The sequence below is a fragment of the Cheilinus undulatus genome, linkage group 5 (assembly GCF_018320785.1).
Source record: "Cheilinus undulatus linkage group 5, ASM1832078v1, whole genome shotgun sequence".
In the NCBI taxonomy this organism is placed as follows: Eukaryota; Metazoa; Chordata; class Actinopteri; order Labriformes; family Labridae; genus Cheilinus; species Cheilinus undulatus.
Window position 1 is genome coordinate 37,319,365 of NC_054869.1, and position 24,915 is coordinate 37,344,279.

Genomic DNA, 24,915 nt, shown 5'->3' on the forward strand with positions numbered 1-24,915 from the left:
TTGAGAGGAGATATAAATAGATATAAAAGCATTGACGACAATGATGAAACAAACTTGTACACATGTTGAGCTCTCTATTGCTGCTCCTCTGGTCGATCTTCATCACCAATGATTGGAACATTTAGTTAATGCTTTTAGCCACTTGCTCATTTTTCTCCTGTGGAGTGAGCACGAGGGAGAGGGAGTGAGGCTGCATGAATGCAGGAGAGAGAGAGAGAGAAACAGTGGCTGAGCCAAGCAGAGCAGAAAAAGGAGCTGTGAAAATGACAATACAGTGATTTGTTCATAATTTGGAGCTGCATTCAAAATTTTCAGGGTGCATGCCTCCTTCCTATTAGTTTTTTTATCACCCTCTGTTTCTGTGACAGTGTGAGTGTTGCAAAGCTCACATAACCCATGGGTGCAGTGCACCTTGTTGCTGGCACTCAACGGTTGCTACGTATCCGCTTTCGCGTAACACCTCGACATGCAATGGGTTGTGAGGGCCTGTTATCGCTGCTTGCAGCTTTAATTATAATTTAGTTTTATGTCATGAATGCAACTGCAAGACTCTTATTATAAATAAAGCTGAATTTCAAAAAATCCAAAAAATTTTACCAGCGAAATACAACACTTCTGAAATAGACTTTCTCTAAGATGAACAGTCTGTGAGAGTGGCCGTCAGAGATGTACGGTCTGCAGTCATACTGCCTTGTAAAAGTCACCAATGCTCTTCTGATTCCACAGCTGAAGAGTTCCGAACTTCCACACATTACTGTAAGCACAAAAAAACGTGTGGTGTGAGCCTCACTGAGTGGGTTTCAATGGTCAACCAGCTGCATGCAAGCCTCACATCACAAGTCTACTGCTAAGCCTTGTATGGAGTGGTGTAAAGCAGTGTTTCCCAACCATTCTTCCTTGGAGTGAATTCTATTTCATATTTTCACCTTTTAAACTCATGATTTTGACATCTTTCAAATATATTTTCCAAAAACATTATTTTTCAATTTCAATATCATGTTTTGACCTTTTTGAACTAATAAATTTACTTTTCTCAGATTGTGAGCCTTTAAACTAATCTTTTCAACTTTTTAAATGTCAAAATCGTTTACCATCAGTGCTACGTCTTTTTTGTTTGTTTGTTTGTTTGTTTGTTTGTTTGTTTGTTTGTTTTTAATATATTTTATTATCGGTGTAACAAGGTTGACAGTTTATGGTTAAAAAGGTGACACTGTTAGGCCCTCAGGTTAGTCCTGGATCCAGAATCAGGCCCCTGCTGTGACTGAGTTTGACACCCCTGCTCTACAGAATGAATGGGTTCAAATTCTCAGAGAAACGCTCTGAAAATCTTGTGGAAAGCCTTCCAAGAAGAGTGGAAGCTGTTATAGCTGCAAAAAGGGGAGCAATTCCATATTAAGGCACATGGGTTGTCTGTCATTACAGTCCCTGTTTGTATGATGTCTGGGAGCTGGAACTCACCACACTGTAATATTTGGACATGTCTTTATGCCAGGTGGAACTTAAAGGATTAATATATATGATCACTATTTGTGCAATATCCTTTCTTCCACCACAAATCCTAAATTCTTATTGATAACATGCCATTTTACTACACCATAATCCACCAATTCATCGTTTCCATCTCACCCTAGGGATCCACAAAACTGAAATAACTGAAATAATATTTGACATTGAGTTTCATAACTTTGATTCAAATAGTTGTGTACTTTACTAACCACTTACATCTAGTCATATTTTAGGGCAAGATTAAATAAAACAAATGTACTCACTGAAACTCCTGAATAGCATGCTATAAAATAGATGGGTTATATTGCAATGACACCATGATTGATAATAATGGTCATTTTATCAAAAAGAGTTGTGCACGTTAATAAAAACATTTTTGATGGCTCCAGCTTAAGAATGCATGTTGCACAACAGGCCTGTCATTGCCAAGCATTTATCTTTCTAAACTCAACAGCTGAAGTCAAATTCACCAGAAAAAAATGCATCAGCTTGCCAAACTGTTTTGCAAGCTGCAAGTTTGAGCTCTGTTTAGACCATCTTTAATCATCTCCTTAGACAACAAATCCCCACATTTGACTGTCCACCTTTTTAACTTGTTAAAGCAGACATCTGATGCATTTAAAGGCATTTATGATAAGAAACTCGGTGGAGAAATGCTCTGAGAGCAGACATGCTGTAATCATGAGTTTTGTGTTGTGATATGGTCTCACCAACACTGGAGGGCAACAGAGATTTGAGAACAGTTTCTTCTACGTGGCTGAAAATGTGATCCAAGGCTGATGAATGTCTACACAGAGGGGAGCTTTTATGATTCATTAAAGGAAAACTGCAAATAGTTGGTCACAAAGGACCTCGTATAGCATCACAGAAGACTATTTTCACTTCAAAATTCTTCAATGCTGCTCTTGATTTCTCACATAGGGAGAGAGATGAAGAGACAGAATGAATGACAAACTGTTTTACTGTGGGAAGACATTTCTCTATGATCTTTTTAAGTGTCTCATATTTGGATTTATGTTCAATATCTCTGATGTCTAGTTGTGGATGTATGTCTGCTTTCATATCCAACAGATGGCCATACTGTGCAGATCCATCACAAACTGCCAGATCAGGAACACATCTCTGAATCCGATGAAGGCTTGGTGCCAGATTGCATGATAGTGCATTTTTAGGCCCACATGACCATGCTGTGGCGCTTTAACCGACCTGTTGTAGGCTCACTTAATGGTCTGCTGACATTTCCAATCATGTGACTACCATGGAGAGCTGGGGGGCAAAAAAAAATGCATTGTACAGTGGAAGATACCATTGAACATGATATGGCACTGCAGCCCTGGGATTTTATTCTCCATCTCTGATTAATGCATGTTTACATCACCTGACAATTTGAGAAAGCCCAAATATCAACTGAAGCTGCAAGTTTTGTCACTGTTGGCCCTTATGCTGCACAGGGAGACTAGTTAAGTCATTAATATGGAACTTGAGGTTATAGAGTTCATCAATATGAACTCCTGACATTTTGTGAATTTCAAGAATTGTATCAATAAAATGAAAATACAACTAAATTAAATCACGGGGTACTTTTAGTTGTTTCAAATGGAAAGGAGCCCAGCAACAGGACATTTTGTCTAAACTAGTGACAGTAACCAAGATGGGTGGGGCTGAAAAGGGGTCCAGATTGCCCTGGAATTTTTATGATCTTTTCTTCAACTGCATGTGTCCCATTTCAGAATGCAGTGTGTTTTCTTTAGGCCATAAAGTACTCCTGTGTAAAGGTCTCTGAATTTGAGTGTTTAAAATGTAAAATGACATTTGTGCCTCTTTTGTATCTTAATTTTTTTTCCCCAGTGCCTATCACTTGAAGAAATAAGCACAAAACATTAAAGTCCTGCTTTTAAATGGGGGATTTCAGATTAATGAAGTATGAAAGAACTTGAAAGAAACAGTGAAGGTTTCTCTGCAAATATAAATAGATTCAATGTTTAATGTTACTTTAGACTAAAATCAGACATTTTCAAAAATAAAGTCAGATGTAAGAGCAGTCTCCTAGTTTAAAACCAATATCAGGGGCATAACATAGAGGAATTTAGGAAACACAATCTTAAACTAAGGAATTTATGCCTATGAAGTCAGCCCTTCTTCTCTGAAAAATTAAGCCCCGATGGGAAGCATTTTATCAAAGAGGAATTTTATGGCTTCTGCAGTTGAAATAGCAATGACGAATTTGCAGGGTCTTTTGTTCTCCACTGTCATCTTTGTAAAGCTGTTGGGGGAAAAAAAAGCTTTTTAAAAGGCACTATTATACATAGTGGATATACAGTTGCAAGAAAAAGTATGTGAACCCCTTGGGATTGCTTGGGATTTCTGCATAAATTGGTCACAAAATATGAAAATCTATCAGTATTAGTTTAAACAGACTGTGTTTGTCTATTGTTGTAACTTAGATGAAGATCAGAACACATTTTATGACCAATTTATGCAGAAATCCCGAAGGGTTCTCATACTTTTTCTTTTCATTTTAAGCTTTCACCTGTGAAAACATGCCTCAGTAGCTATGTCATTTTAGTTACTAAGAACTATTTCAAGCACAAGTAGTCCTTTTGGTTATCACAAATACAAAAAACCCATAACTAACTAGAGCAAAGTGTTACTTCAGTACCATAAGACGAGTCTTATACTTTTTTCCTATTATCATGACTTTAAATGACCACCTGATGCTAAATGACTCAGCTACTGTACAGCACAGTCCCAGCCCTGCAGGCTGGAATAACAGTTGGCTCAACAATAAGCCACCAGACCGTGGCCTCCATTAGTGCTGCTTCTATGGGTCTCATGATGTTCAGAGGTCATCTTTGATCACCATCTGCCCAAGATCATTCTGCCAGAGACACCAGTCTGTCAGACTCTGACAAAGAAATGTGGAGTCAATGGATGTACAGTCTATGTTTCTATTCATCTCCAGAGTGACGAGTCAACCATATTTTATATAAGGATTATTTTGCAAAAACACTACATTTCATAGATGAACATTCACACCTTTAAAAATGACATCTGTATCTATCCTGACTCTTATCTGCATGTAAGACTGAGCTGCTACCACCAGCAGAATAAGCAACTGTAGATGGCATAATGAGCTTCCCTGCCTTGACAGTGTGAGCTACCCTACATATCTAAATCGAGGTATCCTCCAAATCAGAATCAGCAGCCCTACCTTTTAAACACTTTTAGCTACCTTGGTTGGAGGTGCACTACAAGATAAACGTGCAAATTTTGGGCTAAAATCACACCTGCCAACCAAAGTCAGTAAAGGCCCAATTATCAGGAGCTTCTTGAGATTATCAGATTATCCTGTGATTTGTGGTGTTATGAGTGACTTTATCATCCCCAATCAGCTTGGAAGATGACATGAGATGCTCTGATTTAAAATAGTAAACATTAAATATCTACAACTAGAAATAATACCAACAAAAGCTTGTACATATCTAAATTGCAATTGTGATACTTTGCAAGTCTATGTAATTTTTGAGTTTTATACAAAATCTAGTCATATTTATGAAGTTATGTTTCCAGTCTCGAATCAGTATGCCCAAGAAGTCCTCTGAGAGGTATGAATGAGAACTGGAACAACAGGGAGGTTAGCAAATCGAGACATCCAGACAGACAGACAGCTCTCCAGTTACAGTAGTAAGATGAGAATTACTGTTGTGTGGGTGAAGAGTGATAACAGCTGAGTATGCACTTTGTGGATATTGTCATGGGACTGAACAAGTTAGTGAGGGTGAAGAAAGGTTCTTGCAAACTGTTGTATTACTGTATATTTTTCTTTTCTAAAAGAGTACATTAGGGGAAGGGAAAAACTAGTGAATCATGTGTGGTGGTTTCTAGGGCTCAATGTGATAACATCTTACAGCATGTCATTTGTGTGCTCTACAGTTTCACATTTCTCCACAGTAGCCAGTCTGTCCGACTTTTGCTCAAGCTTTTATGTTAGCAGTTGAATTCGTTTTGAAAATTGGGGCGGTCAGTGGTAATTTCCGATCCCAATCTGTTATTGGTGTCCTGTAACCTGGCACGATGGATTAATTCGCACATCCATCTGGAAAACCACTCATACATAGAATTTGGGAAAGGGCAGAGCCTTTGAAATAAAACTCGAAGGGTGATTGGATAAACGTTCTGTCTGTCACATCTTTACAGGCCAAAAGCAAAAAAACACATGATGTAGCTGCCAGCAAGCTGCGCCCCTATCAAAGAAGTAAACTCCATAAGAGCTGCATAACACCAATCATGGCAACTGTAGACATGTCAGTACACGACTTTTGTTGTTTTTGAAAAGAAAACAACTCAATGCTGTTCTCTGTTCTGCTTTTAATGAAGAAATATCAAGTTCTGATAAAACTGGCACTTTATGAGCATCCACGCTCATGTCTTCTGCCATAATTGCACCGGTCTCTTGTTGCTGCTCGCTTACATCACGACTCCGCCACACCTGAAAGTACTGCCCCTCGATGCTGATTGGTCCTGTCACTTTCTAACTGGGCCCAAACGGTTCAGACGGGAGTTTTGCGAGATGGATTTGCCAGTGAGAAACAAGGAAACAAGTGTATCCATCTGCCTTGCCAAGTTAGGTGTCCTGTAAAAAAAAAGCAAAAGTTGAATGGACAAGTAGGTGCATTTGACTAAAATTGTCTCATTAGGCTTATTTACTCTAGTGTCAAGTTTAACCATGCAAGACTTTGAGATTTGATGATGGAGATTCTGGTTGTAGGTGAATTAATCTGTTACCCTCAAAATCCACATACTCTGCCAGAGATGTGATCTTGGTATGTTAGGAGCGCTGCACAGTGCCACGCAGCCCGGAGCAGTTTGAGGCCCCATCCACACGGAGATGAATTCAGGAGTATACGCAAAAGTTCTTTGTCGTATTGGCATTTCATCCACACAGAAAGGGCGTTTAGGGTGACTGTAAACGATACTTTTTGAAAACAGGTCCCAGAGTGCATAAATCTGTAAATGACTACCATTTATGGCAGACTACACAGTTGTGTTCATGCTGCAGAAGCTACTGAGCTTGTTATGGCTTTTACGGAAAAAACAGATGCTCCTTTACCAACACCGCGAAACACACACACACGCTTTAATAATGTGTCATAAGCACAGCGGTGTAGTCATGCTAACAACAGCTTGGTCATGCTAACAACAGCTAACACACCGCATGCCCCAGTGTAGGCTTGGGCAATGTACGTCACGCCCCAGCGAAGAGGTTTCGCCCCACCGTAGAGGTCTCCAGCTGAACGCCCCAGCGTAGAGGTTTGCTCGAGGGCTGCAGCCAGATCCTCTTGTACATACCTGAGCTGCACTGAAAGACAGAGGAAAATGCAGTTTACACCTGGTTTAAAGGATGCTTTTAGCTCTACCCAAGTTGCATGAAGCTAACATGAGTTGCAAATTGTAAACTGAAATAACTTTGTTTAATTGCTGGTCACCAACTGAGGTCCAAAACTTTTCTTTTTTTCGCTGTAGCCGAATGACACTCAAAGACAGTTTGAGCTACATCACCTGTCAGAATGAGTTAACCTACAAGTTAGACTAAGCTACCAAACCATCAGCAGAGATCCCCTAGATCAGGGGTTCTCAATCTTTTCAGCCTGCGACCTCAAAATAAAGGTGCCAGAGACAGGGGACCCCCACTGTACCTGAAGGTGGTTGAACACAGCCATGAACAATTAAGAATAGGCATGTGCACAAGGCCACCCATGAGGGGGAATAAAGGGGAGAGCTCTCTGGCGCCCAGCCAAAGTGGGGGCCCATGAAGGTCAGCAAAACCATGGTCCATTGTAACGTTAAGCTGTGATATCCATATTCTATATTTAACCTGAAAAAATAACCACTTTTATCAAAGAAAAAAGTATATTTTTTAACCATTTCTGTAGAAGCGTTGTTGTTGCCGAGCAACCAGAGCAGTTGGCAGCGAGAAATATGCACTCTTGTGTTATGTCTTGAACTTGTAGTGTTTTTCACAATTAAGTTGACAACATATGTTAAAACCTATGAAAACAACAGAGATGGATGGTCCAGGACACCTCTGAGAGAAAAAACGGGAAATTTCCATAAAAAAACACAAAAACAAAAAAAGGTGAAAAAGAAGGCCTCAGTCTCTACTACAACTCCTGTCTAGCTTAAAAGCTAACAACATCTGCCAGTAACTGCAACGGAACACTGCCTGATCAGCAGGAGACTACTGAATGCTACCTACTGTGGTAGCATGGGGTGGCGCTCCATCACTAGCACCAAAACAAAGCCCTACACTTACACCAGAACCGACAGCATGCCCACAGAGTTTACATCTTTCCCAATGAAGATTATCTGGAGAGCGGGGCGCTGGGAGACTGAAAGGAGGACAAGGAGCAGCACGACACCTACAGCCGGTTGGGAGAAGGCAGAGAAAGCATCGTGTGAAAAGGTTGAGGTGGGGCAAACAGGCTGAGCTGCAGGATAGGCTAAGAGTGGCCCCACACAAGCTCGTCTTACTAAGCATCTTTCTCGTGGGTGCCTGCTTCCTCACCAGCGGGATGGACGACGTGAGGTTGCAGATTTCTAACCACCGCTTGGATGACTGTGTTTGCTGCTACAGAGGAGACTGCCAAATGTTATTTTGTTGTGTGTTTACAGTGCAGTGACAATAAACGACTATCGATCTATCTATCTATCTATCTATCTATCTATCTATCTATCTATCTATCTATCTATCTAGTAAATAGCTTTCTTAAAAATGAAATTTTTTTTGTTAAACCAAAAAAAAAAGGGGGGGGGGGGGGGGGATCAATGGGGCAAAAATGGTCAAAAATAGTTGTGAGAGGGAATTAATAAGTGGTTGAAATGGCTTTAAATTGGCAAAAATGGGTGGAAATTTGGTGAAATGAGATGAAAAATTGATATAAACGGGCAAAAAGGTATTAACTGAGAAGGAAAAAAATAGGCAGATATTGACAGAAATTGGTTTAACATGGTTAAAAATGGCATAACAGATAGTGAAATGTGGGTAAATTGGGAAAAAATGTGTGTAAAAACTGGTAATAGTGGCAATATTGGGACAACAGAGGCAACATTAGGCTTAAGTGGCAGGAATTAGTTTAGGAGAGGCAAAAACAGACGGAAAAAAATAATGTAAAGGGTTTAACTTGGACAAAAATAGGTGTTTTAATAGCAAAAATGTGTTAAAATTGGTGGGAAAACATTGAAAAGGGGTTAAAATTTTGCATAATTGTTCAAAAGTGGCAACAGTGTAATTTTAAAAATATTTTTAGTATTTTTTTAGGACATCTGGAGACCTCCTCTCAGTGTCCAGAGACCCCAAAGGAGGTCCCGACCCCAAGGTTGAGAACCACTGCTTTAGATAACAGAATAAGCCCGCTTGCACTCACCCTTACCCTTCAGCTTATCCTCACTTCTTCCCTGTCTCTCCATCTTTCCTGCCTCTTAGTAACCAACGGTGAATCATGGCCTCATTTTCCTTCTTTTTTGTGCAGACTTTTTTGTTGCTTTTGATGTCTCCCTGGATATTAAATTGTAGCTTGTTGTATCTTTGCTTTCATTGGCAGAAAAATTGCCACCCTGTGTCATGCACCATCGTGAGTTTTTGGTGAAATTATACTTGCCCTCCCCCTCCTTAAGCTCCAATTTTTTCTGAAACGGAGAATTTTGTTGCTGCCCCTCTTTAAGCTGTCTGAATTCCATCATCCATCTCTTCCTCCTACACCTCTTCCTCCTCCTCCTTAAACTGTGTGTCCGCCCGCATGATCGTGACAGAGAAAGACGGACTAACACATACGCTCACACATGCATAACAACACAATAATAACACTGTGCATTTGCATTTTCTCACTTCTCCAGTAAATGACTGTTTCAAGTGAATCCAGGGACATAAATTACTGCTTTTTCTTTTGCTTTCCCTCTGCTGGAATACTCTGATGTTCAAATAAAGCAGTCAAAGCTCTCCTTATCTATCCGGTCAGCTAGCCTGTAGTTGCAAACACAACACAGCTGTGTTTTTTAACCAGCCTCAAGGGAAATATGCGTGCATGTTTATAACATGATGTTTTCTGTAACAGTAAATGTGTTCATTATAATTGCACTCTTTTATAGGAGCAATTACCAGGAGCAATTGAAGTTGCTTCTGACTACCAAAAACTTCATGTAAACATGGCACGAATGACATGAATTACTTGACAAAAGGTCGGAACGTTTTTCTTCAGTTACATGTACTCAAACACATGCTCTAAGGATCTCAGTTTTCTCTGTGTCCTCTTTGTGAATAACACCTGGCTGCAGGAGAGCAGATGCTGAGTTTCAAAACAAGGACTTACAAAGTCACCCTGTGTGCCGCTGCCCGCCCACTTCCATCCTCATCACCCTGGAAACTGGATGATTTTAGGATTCTTGTCTCAAAAGTTATTGAGACAAAACAAACTTAAGATAGCTAAAATGCTACAAAAGTTTGTGATATTCAGACAGAACTGGGCTCACAAAAGGGACTGCAATGACAGTGTATTCAAATACATGTGCACTTGGTCCCATTTTTGCAGCTAAAAGAGCCTCCAATCTCCTTGGAAGGCTTTCCACAAGATTTCCCACTGTTTTTGTGGGAATTTGTACACATTCATTCTGTAGAGCATTTATGAAGTCACACACTGATGTTGATTTCCGTTCCAGGTGATTCCCAAAGGTGCTAGATGGTGTTGAGGTCGGGGCTCTGTGTTGGCCAGTCAAGTTCTTCCACAACAAACTCATTAAACCATGTTTTTATAGTCCTTGCTTTGAGCACTAGGGAACAGTCATGTTGGAATAGAGAAGAATCTTCCACTGTTGCCACAAAGTTGGAAGCACAGTATCGTCCAGAATGTCTTGGTATGCTGAAGCATTAACATTGCCCTTCACTGGAGATTAGGTGCCTAGCCCAAACTCTGAAAAACAGCCCCATACCATTATCCTTCCTCCACCAAACTTCACAGTTGGCACAGTGCAGTCAGGCTGGTAACGTTTTCCCAGATTTGTTCACCTGACGGCCAAACAGAGAAGCATGATTCATCACTCCACATAACATGTGTCACCTTCTCCACAGTCCGGTGTCAGTGTGCTTTACACCACTCCATCCAACACTAGGCACTGGATATAATTTTGAGGCTTGCATGCAGCCATGGAAAACCCATTTCCATGAAGCTCCCACAGCACAGTTTGCCAGTAGAAGTTCAGAACTCTTCAGCTGTGGAACCAGTGGAGCATCAGCGACTTTTACGCACCCTGTGCCTTGCTCTGTGATTTAGGTGGCCCTCCACTTTGTGAGTGAGTTGCTGATGTTCCTAAATGCTTCCACTTTCTAATAATATCACTTACAATTGACTGTGGAATATCCAGCAGGGATGATATTTCATGAACGGTCTTATTGCAAAGGTGGCACCCATCATAGTACCATGCTTGAAGTCACTGAGCTCTTCAGAATTACACATTTTATAACACAAATGTTTGAAGATGGAGACCATATGGCTGCATTGAACACCTGAATTTGATAATTAACAGGTATTACCATTTACTTTTGTCCATATAGGGTACTTGTTTAAAGGTAATTATATTAACCATGTGAGATTTCATTCTGTGTTGCCACTTTAAGGAGAGGGCGTACAAAGAAAGGAAGCCATACCCTACAGACCAGTAAAGTTGCTCCATGAAATTTAGGGAATTTTAGGTCAAAAGAGGCCAAAACCTATGGAAAATCAAACCTGCCAAAATTAAAAATAAATAAATAAATAAATAAGAAAGTAAAAAAATTAAAGAAATTAAATTCAAAAATTAAATACAAAAAAATGTATAAATGGAAATAAATAAAAAATATACCTAAATAAAAAATAAATAAAAGTAAAAATAAATAAAAAAAAATAAATATATAAAGAGAATTAAATATCAATAAATAAAAGTGGAAAAAAATACAAAAATAAATATATAAATAGAATTAAATATCAATAAATAAGTAAAAGTGCTCTGCTCTCACATTTATTTATTTCATGCTGCAGACACCGTCAGCATGACATACAGCAGGAAATGTTATTCAAATGAGGGGGCAGTCCTAAGTGTGTCTTGGGTTAAACTGTTAGTTTATTGGTTGATCAACATGTGAGTGCAGAGATCTACTTGGCATGGAAACACAGAAGTCTGCTCTGTGAGGAGTAGCGAAAATGGGGGCAAAATGGAGTTTTATCTGCTTGAATCGGAAATATTAGGACTTGACAGAGGTCCAAACTGTTTCCTAGTCTGTGGATATTGGTATGTGGCCACAAATCAAGTTTCCTGACGTTTATCTGGACCTGATTTTAAGAACACAAAGCAGAGCCCAAAAGCACATCAGCCTCGTCTCTATCCACGATGGATCTGAAACTAAATTAATGCTAGTTTTGCGAATCCGAAGAATTTTTGAGTATTATTATTTATTTTAGTATTTATTTTTACTTTTATTTATTTATTTATGTATATATTATTTACTTTTGTATTTATTTCCTTTTATTTTTTTTGTATATAATTTTTGAATTTTATTTTTTATTTATTCATTTTTAATTTTGGCAGGTTTGGTCCTCCATAAAAGCCACTAGGGCTACAAGCAGCACTGAATGGGCCCTTGCACCTTTGCACATGTCTAGGTTCAGTGCATGTCAGGGTCATGGCAAAACTGCAGAATTGTTGGTGATGTCTATCAGTCACACAGAAGTTAAACGGCAATGAAGTGTAGTCTTTTGACAGGAAACATGAAGAGAGAGCACAAAGTGTTAATTTCAGAAATACCAACAGATTTTTGTCACGTAGGGCTGAATGTTCTTAAAGGTGTTGTTATGACAGATACTTGATGTTAGCATACAGATATGTTGAGGTGTGGCCTCTTATCACACAGCTCAAGTTTTAGGCAGTTATCACCCTATTTGTTGGCAGACTTCCTGTTGATTCGGCGATGTGCATCCAAGATGCTATTTTATAGGTCCTGGCATGCTAGCTATGCCTGCCATATTTCAATATCCTTGCCTGAATGTGCTGTGGGGGCTGACTTTTTGAGGATATAGGGGTACGGGGCACCACTGAGCAATAAAGACATGCACACTGATTAAACCCGTATCAGTCATCTCCTTCTGCCAGTTGTGCCAAGTTGTTAAGGCTGTAAGTCCTTCAAAGAATTACTTCCTGTACCATGGCAAATAACTGGTCACCCAAATAAATCCTTGCATCATGTCTTTGTGTGAAGTGAATCTATATGCAAGTTAACAATTACAGTAATCTTTTCATGGTATTATGATTTTTTTTAGATGCACCTGTATTTTGTGATGCAACAATTGTTAGCTCTGTTACTTTACAGCTAGAAGGTTCCTGGTACCAAAAAGACATTAAGGAGTTTTAATGTTCTCTGATACATGTGTAAGTTCTCTCTGGGTACTCCAGATTCGTTGTTATTGCTTGTTTGTCTCAGGGTGTAGATCATTGGCAAACAATAATGGATGGATAATTAACAACCAATCATGATGAGAGGACGTGATAATGAAATAATACTCCATTGCATCATTTCTGAGCCACAGAAGCTTTATTTGATTGGCATTTTTCCACTAAGAACAGACTCACCTCTATTTGAACATAAAGTTTTTGAGTTTTACAACAGCAAGAGTCTCGTTTCACAGCAGAACATAAAAGCAATGACAACAATTTGGACCAGGGAAGACACAAAAGTATGTACAACACTATGTTCAAGTTTTTTTCTAGTCTGCTCATTTGTGTGGGTTCAGTGTGGGGTAGTAGCAGTGCAACATCGAAAAAAAACTAGTTTGATGTCTTTATGGGAAAACATTTGAAGCTCAGGTGAGGCCATACTCTTTAGATCAATGTGTAGATTATATGTGAACAAACTGAACAGATGAACAAATCAAATATACCTTGTTGGGTTTCATGAAGATATAAATAGATTTTTTTTTTGGTTCATGCACAAAACATAAAACCGAGAAGCAGTCTGACAGCTTGATTAAGTTGAGAAAAAAGTTATGACGACTCTTTTCAAGAAATTCAATCATTTACAATTAATCGGCAATATTCTATTTGCAGTTACAGTATGTACAAACTTTCAACAATATAAAACATTTTACATGAAACCACACTGAAGTGAACAGGTACAGATTTAAATTATTACATTAAAGCATACATTACAAAAATGACTTTCCAGCTGATTCCCAATCACCTGATCAGTAGATCACAAAAACTTTAGAAATGGCACATTTACTTACGCGACATACATTCACGGAGAAAAACGTTTCCTAACTTGGTTTTTACAAAACTGACAAGACGATAATGTCCCTACAGAATACATTCTCTGCAGAAGATGCCACATAACCTGACACGCCAGATGGATTTGTTTCACGCATCTATCTGGAAAACCCTCAATACTAAGCGTCTGAGAAAGGGCAGAGGCTTTGAAAAAAACTCGGAGTGTGATTGGATGAACATTCTGTCTGTCACATCTTTACGGGCCAATCAGAGCAACAAAACACGTGACATGGCTGCGACTGAGGTGCGCGTGCACAGCTCCTGAGGAATGACACAAACCATAGCGACCGTAGACATGTCAGTGCACGACTTTTGTTGTTTTAAAAAAAAAAAACAACTCAGTGCTGTTCTTTGTTCTTCTTTTAACGAAGAAATGTCGTCAAGTTCTGATAAAAGTGGCGCTTCAGCAGCATCCACGCTAATGTCTTCCACCATAATTGCACCGGCCTCTTGATACTGCTTGCTCACGTCATGACTCCGCCGCGCCTGAAAGTACTGCCCTTCATCGCTGATTGGTCCTGTCACTTTCTAACAATTTTTTTCCATGCATAACTTTCTAAACCTTGCATTTGACATACTCTGTTTCCATCCCAAAACAACACATTGCAGGGTTTATAAAAACATATCAAAAGCGTAACACTAAAGAAAAGTGCACAAAAGTTGCAGTTCCACCAAGTGGTCCTGTTCAGTTTGGTTCAGTAAGGTTAAAAAGGTATTTGTCCTGAACCGTCATGATTTGGTGCATGCAGTTACAAGACAAATACATCTGAAAAAGGTGGAAAGAAGTCAAACACACACAGCCTCAATGCAATATCCATGCCCCAATCCAGGTGGAGTTGATGCTTTTTATTGTTTGCTAACTGCTAAAAGATGTGTTGCTTTGTGTTGCTTTTTTATGTTGCGTTGCGTGTGATTTTTCTCTTTTTGTCTGATGTTCTGGAGGTTCTTTGCAGTCACGAGACTCTGATGATACACTGGAGTTCAAGAAGTGGTGGACAGCTCTAAGGAATTAATGTGAACAGAGGAAAGTTAGCACTTTAAAGCTCTAAATCAGGGGTGTCAAACCAGATTTGGCCAGGGGGCCGAATCTGGCCCGTGGTACAGTTATAACCGGCCCACCAGATCAGATCAGATTTTCATTGTAACTGGCCCACCAGTATGAGGTCTGGAGATTTCCTCCGGTATAAAAATGTCAATTTACCTTGTTGGTTTGAAATATCCTTGTTAAATCATCAAAATTTGAAAAAGTAAAGAGAAAAATGATGATTTAAAAAGCCAGGAGTGTGGAAAATAAAATTAGTGTTTTCATGTCAAATTTTCAATTTTGCATCTCAAAATCATAACTTCAACTTATGAATTTGGCTTTTAGTTTCACATTCAGACCTTTCAATTCATAATTGTGACTTCTTATCTTTTGTTTTGACCTCTGAGAATGACATTTTTAAATTTCAAGTCATATTTTGACCTTTTCAACTCATGATTTTGAATTTTATCTCACATTTTGGTCTTTTCAACTCCGTACATAGACTTCTCATCCTATATCTTGACCTTTAAAAACTCTCAGTTAGAAATTTAAAACTCCTGATTTGAATTTTATCCATATTTTTTCCTTTTAAACTCATGATTTCAACTTTTTATAACATATTTTGACCTTTTAAAAACATGATTTCCAATTTTATCTCATATTTTGTCCTATAAAACTTGATTTCAAATTTCTATTTAATATTTTTTCCTTTTGAAAACCTTATTATGACTTTTAATTTCATGCTTTAACCTATTAAACCAATAATTTTGTCATTTCATCTTAGATTTTGAGCCTTTTACTGTATAATTTGGACTTTTATCAAACTCAAAATCATCTTTCATCAGTTCTGTTTTTCCATATTTCATTAGTGGTGAAAATGATATTGACAGTTTAGGATTAGATGTTGACCCTGTTAGGCCCACAGGTTGGACCTAAATTCAGAATCCGGTCCCTGCTGTGATTGGTTTTAACACCACTGCTCTAAATGGACCTGTGCACTGCAATTATCATGAAAAAAACCTACATAAATTTATTATGATCCCTGAACTTTACAAAACTGATTTCTTTCTACAATTTAACCAGTTTACCTGGGATGGAGGCAATCAATATAATAAATTACACAGTCCTGCAGACCTCCCGGTATCAGGCGTTGTCTAGTCAGATGAAGTAAGACAAGAGTCTAGAAGAGTTGAATAAACCTTGAGTAAGCCACAGAGTGATGATGTGTCATTCATGAACAAGCCTGCTCCACAAAACAGCTCTTCAATGTGAGCCATGATAACCAGCTCCCATTTGAGTGCTAGTAAAAAAATCCAAAATGTTACTAAATGAAGAGCCATGTGGAAGCCAAACAACCATGAAGCCCTGTTCGCTGCCTTCTCACTGTGAGTTTTTTAAAACTTTTCTTTTTGCCTGAATATTTTTCTACTTTTGGAACACAAAAGTAGCTTAAAAATTAAGAATGTTTTCATTTTTGCATTTTGAATGCTTGGCATAGTCATAAACAGCTCTAAGCTGTTTGCCTTTTTGGCAGCATTTCCCTATGCAGAAATCACCACTTGCCCCCTAGCTGGAGTTCTCCGCTGCTGTGTGACGTCATGTGCAAAGAAGCTATACTTGACATACCACAACAGCTATCATCGCTAGTTTTAAATAACACAAGATGGAACAAACTATAACTGTCAATACTATAAGTTAAAAAATTTAGGGAAACCTAAAATACTTATCTACAAACTGTACAGATGCGTTGGTTTCAAATGAACTGGTTTTATGAGACATTTTTTATGTGAATGACAGGAGTCTTCTCCCATTTGAGAGCAGGCTTCCTTTTCTTCCCGTTTTTGTTGCTGTTTGATAAACATAAAAAAGCCTGAGAGGTAACATAGAGGAGCTGATTGGGAGCTGAAAGACAGACTCTTACTGAGCCGAGTAAAATAATCCAGATCTTTAAAAAGAAGTGTAATTCCCATCAATATGAGCAGGGGTGTCTAAACTTTTTTGACTGAAGGCCACATACAGAAATACATAAGCATGGTGCGGCCACTTTCATATTCCTCACCTTGAGGAAATTTAAGTAAGACTAATCCAATGCGAGTTAATAAATGCTCAGTGACTGAATACACCTAAATGGCCTGCTAATGGCTGACAAGGCAAATAAACGGTCATTTTCAGGATTTGGGAGAGCCAATCAGATTTTACGGGCTCCGTTTGACCCTGGCTACCACTGGCTCCGCCCCTGGAATGCTATTGGTGCTGCTATTTACTGCAGTAATCCATCAGAACATTATTAATCCATGTATCTTGATGTCAAAATGTTTGTTTACAGAATCAACATATTAGCACTGCCTAGTGCTGAAACAAAAAAGTACAATACAGATAAGTACAAGCTCCTTCATCAAATGTGGGCCATTTTTAATTTTATTTCTAGAATTTGCTGTGGGCCAATCAAAAACAGACTGCGGGCCATAGTTTGGACACCCGTGATTATGAGCAAAGCTGTATGGATTTTGGCTGTCAAAACAGGATTTGCTGGACCAAACCATGCAAAATGGCGCTAAACCAAACTGGACCACTTGGTGGAAACACACTGTAAATATATTGCACATATATCATGAATCTAAAAAGTTATGAAACTTCAAATAAAACAGACAGGAAGGAGCGATGACTGATCTTGTATTATTTCCATGTGTCAAAGCAAAACTGTTACATCAACGCATCCTGACTCAGAATGACGATGTCTTTGCTGAGTTGAAATGACAGAGGTCTTTAAAGACTTTATCACCTCTTATTATAAAAGACAACACCGTGATACATCTTATGATGACTCATGTATACTACAGTGCTGTGGTAACTATAGACGCACACTCAGGGAGCAAGTTTTCTGCGGAGGAGACACAGACAGTGGATAGACTCGAGCACCCAGCTGTACTGTATTTTTATACTTGGCTATCACGACTCTGCACCCACCACACAATCTGATACATTTGTCATGCTGGATTCAGGACTATTAGAAAAGAATTGTAGCATTGATTGCATTTTTATCTGTCCAAATCAAATCAATGAGAAAATCCTTTTTTTATAAATGTGCAGGAAAGATAAAGTGTGTTGTTTATTTTTCTTTTTTGGCAAGCCAGGCTGTACTTCACTCGATATTTTCAACAGTATGTGAATCACAAGTTAGAGCTGCTGTGAGTAGTTATTTACCTTGTTAACAGGCAGATTGATATTTATACTGCTCCCTTAATATGAGCTATAAAACAACCCAGAGCAAAAAGAGAAAGTTTTATTTTAATTGATTCATTTTTTTCATGTTTGTTGATGCTACCACTGGGTTTGTGTCAGATGAGGAGATTATGGGGCCATGTCCATTAGCATTATGTTTTTGCACTGGCAGTGTCCTTTTTTAAAAATACAAACATTTTTGAAAAAACAGATAATTACAGAGGCTCTGGGAGGACATGCATGGGTCATTTTATGTAAAACTGGGAGTAGCATGTAAACAACAGATTACGTTGCCTTTCTGACATTGATTGGCTGTTCATTTTGATATTTTTATTATTTTGGATTTTTTTGCTTCTACCATGGGTGAATACATTATGAAAGTAAAAGGTTTATGTTTTCTAGAAAAGATCAATTGTGTTATTTAAAATCATGTGGTTTTCATTTTAAATACCCACCTCTCCTCATCCATGGTGTCATATTACCTCTGTGAGCCTCTGGTCAACTAGTGACAACAAGTGATCCACTTATAGGAGAAATTTAAATGAGTAGGACTACCATGTTAAAATGTATTTTAAAAGTCCAGAAATAGTTTAACTTTCAATGGCCAATCAAATTTAAGAAGAGGCAGAACTTTTTGTATAAGCTATGGTAAAAGAGAAACCGATCAGACTTGTCTCTGAACCCACCAGGACAAGGGGTCTCATTTATAAATCAGTGTGTAGAATCCAGACAAAAAGTGTACATGCGCCAAAAATAATTCAGATTCATAAAACTGTGCCCACTCACGTCTTCAGGCAATTCTCTCTTTATAAATCCCTATCCACCTGGAAATGTGCGTACGCAGATCTGCCTCCTGCAGTGCCCTTTGCACACCTACAGATCAGAGGTTTTCAGCGGTGAACAACCGGAAAGAAGTCTGAAAAAAATAAATGTTCTGTCAAAGAAACTGGGGTGCTTGTGAATGGAAGGACAGTAAAACAACATGTACTCCTCTTACAGTGTCACCACTCATCATTGCGCACCGGTTTCACTGCAGTTTTTATTTGTTCACGGAGCCCACTCTTATTTCTTTACATAATGTCAGATCTCTCTTCCGCTGTTGGATTTTATTTAAGAGAGTTTTAATAATAGGATATTTATAAAGAAAAGTCTGATTGATGTATGAAGGCGTTTATTTATTTACTCTATTTTTATTCCGGCGAGCCCAGTTTGAACTATGACTGATTATGAGAATATATTATGATTGTTTGAGAGAAGTCCAGGCTTCACACTTTGCTAAATTATATGATTCAATACATGCAGTGATAAAGATGCGTTCAGTGGTGCAAGGGAAAAGAGGAAATGTGAAGCAGACATCACTGGGTGATGGGAATTTCATGAAAGAGCTGCTACAAACAGCAAGCTCTTTTTTCATGAACAAGATCCAGATCATCTTTGAGAGCTGTTTTATATCATTATTATTATTACTATTATTATTTTAATATATTGTACGTGTGTCTGTGTGTTAAGAAATTGATTAGGAGAGATGACTTTTTTCTCAACACCACCCTACCACAGGCACACAATGCATTAAAGTCCCCGTAAAGTTAAATTCAAACTTTGTAACACACGAGATGTGTTGGAATAAGGCTGCTGTACACGTGAAAACACCGAGATGTGCTTGTAATGGAATTTTGATTTAGAGCCTGAGAAAGTTCCTGGCTTGGTTTTAGTTAAGCAGGGAAAATATATGAGCCCATGACATCATCAGTCTTGATGGGGAATGACCCCACCCCCCTAATGCTACAATAATATAAAATCACAGAGCAGTACATCTCATTACAGTCTGTTTTGGGCTAATGTCCCTGTCTTCATGAATGTTAACAGCCAGTTACGTGTTGTGTTTTTGTTCACTGTGATGTAAATTTTCCAAAATCTATCAGCCACAGTGACTGAGTCAGAAAAGTGTCATCACAGAGAGATTTGTGCCAGAAAACAGTAAATTTAATCCCCAAGCACACAGCCAGGTAGCTGCGCTCTGGTTGGTCAGTTTTTTTAAAAATCTGAGGGCTCGTATTTCTTGTGAGTGGGCGTTGGCTTTAATGAATCACATATTGTACGTGAGAAGTGGGGCACGCAGACTTCAGGCCCGGACTTGAGCGTAAGTAACATGCATAAATGAGACTCCTGATTCTTTGACTATTTCAGTGTTTTCTTGGGGATATTTAATTGATTGGAGGAAGAAGTGAGACGAAGATTGTGGGTGCTGCCAGAGCAAAAAGCCTTCAGTGGACACAGACCTTAACAGTAGGGGGCAGAAAAAGACTTTTTTTACATTGTCTACAACAAAGATTCATGATGAATGTACGTTTTACGGTTAAAGACAGCAGGAGGAGCTTTTTCTTCAGAAAACACTACTTACACATGTAGAGGACAAGATTGGCATAGACGTAAACTGTACCGCAGAGTCCACACAGGGGCTCCAAAATCAACACAACCAAAAAGTTCTTCACGGTGGCATTAAACAAAGCCTCTGACCTTAAAGTGAGTATTAACAGAGACAAAAACATAAAAGATTACTGCAGGAGAAACATGATAATGACTATTTTCAGGTGTACATTTGGAGTTAATACTTGACTATTAAAAACACTCACTGCATTCAATCTGCTTTTCTAAATAAAAGAAAATCCTTCAATTCAGACCACTGGTGGATATTGCTAACACAAAAAAGTTCTCTTAGACTGGCTTTCCAAACAGGACAAACAGATGCTAACTACCTACACAGGCCTCCATTTTGACTGATTGAAGTAACACGGACTTATTTGAAACAACTGCCACTTGAACACCCAGACTGATGTACCATTACATTTAGCAGAAAGTGGGTATGATCTAAAGGGTGTGCCCCTTTGTGAAGTGTGTGTGATCACAGGAAAAAGCATTAATTGTACAGCACAGGAAGCAAAGGTAATAAACATCACACTTGGAGATGGGGAAAAAAACATTTCCCCAAAATAGGACACAAAAAAACCTCATTCCTCTTCTTTGCCCCAACAAAACATCTGTGTTATTTCTCCAAATCCAAACTTCTCTCACCTCAACTGTCTTCCACAATCTGATCTCTTAATTCTCTATAGCCCTAAAGAAAGTGAAAGGAGCAGTGCGGCTCCCTTCATGAAATAAATGCCAAAGAGAAAAGAGTGAGAGCGCACACCAAACTGCTGGTGTCTGTGCTCCCAGACGCCCTCTCTTTACGTCCCTCAGGTGGCATCATCTTCATCGTCATCCAGGTGATAGTTGAGGGTGATGACAGCGCTGATGAACTCTCCGAGCTCCACAAAGTCAGCTGTGATAATGTTGATGCCACTCTCGCCGGGTCTCTGTGACCTGATCCACTGCATCATCCCCGGCAGCGCCCTGAGAGGATGCAAGAAAGCACACACATAGGCATCAGGATGAAAAAGCAGAAGGTGGGAAATAAAGTCACGAAAGGTATAGATGGGGTTGGAAAAAGGGATGATTTATGGATGGCTGGTTTAACACAGAAAGGGGACATGCTGTGATAAAAGATCTCTTTCGCACAGCATGGGATATCTGCAAGCCAGACACCAGCTGTGAAGATGACACTCTGAACAGATGCTGGTCATGTTCATGTGATCTGAGCACTATGGCATGGTGTTGCTTCTGCAGGGGTCTCACCCAGGTTTCTATATGGTAAAATGCCTCATCCATACGCCTGCTTTCCTGTTCAGTTGAGTTATACATTTGCCATCTGTAAGTGGATTTTCATCCAATATTTTTTATGTGAATTTTAAATGTGTGTATAGAAAAAAAAAAACATCTGAAAATGCTGCAGGTTGTAAAAAAAACTTTGTTTGGATGAGATGAAAATGTAGGCAAGTCAATACACCGCATTCCAAATTATTATGCAATTGGATTTTAGTGTCAAAAGAGTAATTTTTTTTTTTTTTTTAATGAAACTCACGGATGGCCTTGTGTCTCGGGGCTCTTTAGATCACTGAAATCAATCTAAGACACCTGTGATAATTAGTTTGCCAGATGAGCCCAATTAAAGGAAACCAATTAAGAAGGTTGTTCCACACTATTAAGCAGGCCACAGGTTTCAAACAAGCAATATAGGAAAGAAAAAGGATCTCTCTGCTGCTGAAAAGCGTCAAATAGTGCAATGCCTTGGACAAGGTATGAAAACAAAGCGTGATCTTTGTACTGTGAAGAAATTTGTGGCTGATTCAGAGCACAGATGGGTTTGTGCAGATAAAGGCTTAATGAGGAAGGTTTCTGACAGACAAATTCATTGGATTAAAAGAGCAGCTGCAAAAATGCCATTACAAAGCAGCAAACAGGTATTTGAAGCTGCTGGTGCCTCTGGAGTCCCAAGAACCTGAGGGTGTAGGATCCTCCAAAGGCTTGCAGTCGTGCATAAACCTACTATCCGGCCACCCCAAACCAATGCTCACAAGCAGAAACGGTTGCAGAGGGCCCAGAAATATGTGAGGACTCATTTTCAAACAGTCTTCTTTACTGATGAGTGCCGTGCAACTCTGGATGGTCCAGATGGAGGAGTAGTGGATGGTTGGTGGATGGCCACCATGTCTCAACAAGGCTGCGACATCAGCAAGGACGTTGGCGGAGTCATGTTTTGGGCCAGAATCATGAGGAGAGAGCTGGTAGACCCCTTTGGGGTCCCTGAAGGTGTGAAAATGACCTCGACAAAGTATATAGAGTTTCTGACTGACCTCTTCTTTCCATGGTACAAAAAGAAGAACCGGCCTTCCATAGAAAAATTATCTTCATGCATGACAATGCACCATCTCATGCTGCAAAGAATACCTCTGTGTCATTGGCTGCTATGGGTATTAAAGGAGAGAAACTCATGGTGTGGCCCCCCATCCTCCCCTGACCTCAACCCTATTGAGAACATGGTAAAGAAAGCACCTATGACTGTTACTAGAACTCCTCAGAGAGCACATTGGTCTCGAAGAAGAAAGCCAAAACTCCCAATTTCCACAAATCTTCCTCCTTCCTTTTCCTAGTCTTCCACAACCTATGCCTTTTTTTTCATTTTTCATGAGTAGCATCACCTGCTGCTCAGCCTACTGACTCCTATACTTGCATAGCAGTAGAGGATGGAGACACAAACAAATTTGCTTTTTTTTTTCCAGCTGAATTTCAACGTTATTGGCCTGGTGAGAATTGCTGATAAAAGAGTGACCGGATGAATTATTCATGGCAGGAAAATTGATTGTTTTGCTGCTGATAAACTAGTGACATTAAAAAAGGCTGGCATACAAAGCTGAGGGTAAAGCAGGGAAATGAAGTAGTTCTCAGAAGTGAGAGGAAGGTGATACACAGGCCTCAGGTTTATGGCAGCTATTAAAAAAGTCAGGATGCTGATGCCAAACGCCTGGGGATATGTGTAGGAATCAACACGCCTCTGGATTAAATCACAAAATGCCATGGTGACTTATTATGATGTCCCTGCCAGTGAATGTCTGTTGGCAGGTGTTTTGTGTGAATCATGTCATTTCTGTCGCCTGAGGTGTTGCAGTGGATCTGGTCACGCTGCTCCTGTGCTTATGTTCGGTTAAATTCCTTGTCACAAGTGCCGGTCCTGGTGTTCAACTCAACATGGATATAAAACATTTCACACAAACATGAGCAGGTGCACACACCTTTCTGTGATGGTCTCTCTCAGTCCGCTGGCCACACCCTTCATCACAGTGCTCGCCTTCGGTGTCAGAACAACCTGGGAGACAAAGAAGGTCCCCTTCCTCCTGCAGGGGAAATATCGAGCATTTAGACATGTTTGATGTATTTTATATAACATTTGGTTTCTCCATGTATTGTGAGAATTTGATACAAAGTGGCCCCACAACCAAGAGGTATTTCATTAACTGATAAACCTGCTTGACATTAAAATTATTAATTTTGACAACCCACACAGAAAAACAAAAATGTTCAAGCCAGACAAAAAATACAACCAAAAATGTCAAATGAATATTCATGTTTTAGTTTTCATAACCACGTTTTTAGAGTTTTATGAGATGGTTTCACGAAGAGAAGATGATGGTTTAAAATTTTATAGTTGTTGTAAGTGAAACCTAAATTCCAAAAAAGTTGGGACATTGTGTAAACATTTGAATGCAAACCAAAATACAGCATCAACTTCAACCTATGTTCAATTTAATACAGCACTAAGATACTTCTAATGTCAAAACTGGTAAACATTATTCTTTCTGGAACTATACACATTGGAATTTGATATCTTCATCATGTTCCAGAAAAGTTGGTCAGGGGTAAGAAAAGACTGGGAAAGCTGTGAAATTCTCAAAAAAACACCTAGAACATTCAAAGGCAAGAGGGTTTATTGGTAACAGGTCATTGCACCATTATTGAGTATAAAAGGAGCATCCCTGAAAGACTCAGTCTTTTACAGTCAATAATGGTGTTCCTGTATTTGTCAAAGACTGTATGAGCTGGGCAGTTTATGAACAGAGTCCTTCAATAAGCAGTCACACGAAATGTAGAGATTTCTTGCAGCCCGTAAAATTAAGGGTGACCTGGAATAGTTAGGAGGAGTCTGATTCGACTATGAGCCTCATAGTCTGAATAATCTGGAGAGAGAGAGTACAGAATCTCTGTACATAAAGGGCAAGGCTGAAAAACAAACATTGAATGTCCATGACCTTCAATCAATCAGTTGGCACTGCATTAAAAACCCTCAGGTAACCCAGTATGTTGCTGCATCTAAAAATTCAAGTTAAGACTACCTTAAAAGCCATATATATTTATCAAAAGCATCCAGAAGCACCGATGATATC

At 39.1% G+C, this 24,915-nt stretch overlaps 1 protein-coding gene across 3 annotated transcripts in view; it reads right to left on the bottom strand.

The window, feature by feature from the left end:
* Window positions 1-6,019: 6,019 nt before the first annotated feature.
* plcxd3 (phosphatidylinositol-specific phospholipase C, X domain containing 3) overlaps window positions 6,020-24,915 on the bottom strand; it is a 56,082-nt gene continuing 37,186 nt past the window's right edge. For 2 of the 3 annotated variants that reach the window (XM_041788309.1, XM_041788307.1), the window contains exons 5-6: window positions 23,767-23,868; window positions 15,068-21,490 (exon numbers count right to left, since the gene is read on the bottom strand). In XM_041788309.1, coding sequence (XP_041644243.1) covers window positions 21,334-21,490; window positions 23,767-23,868 — 259 coding nt within the window. In that variant the 3' untranslated portion in view covers window positions 15,068-21,333. Of the gene's footprint in view, window positions 6,140-15,067; window positions 21,491-23,766; window positions 23,869-24,915 lie in introns of those variants that run through there. The other variant, XM_041788308.1, reaches the window with a different exon arrangement.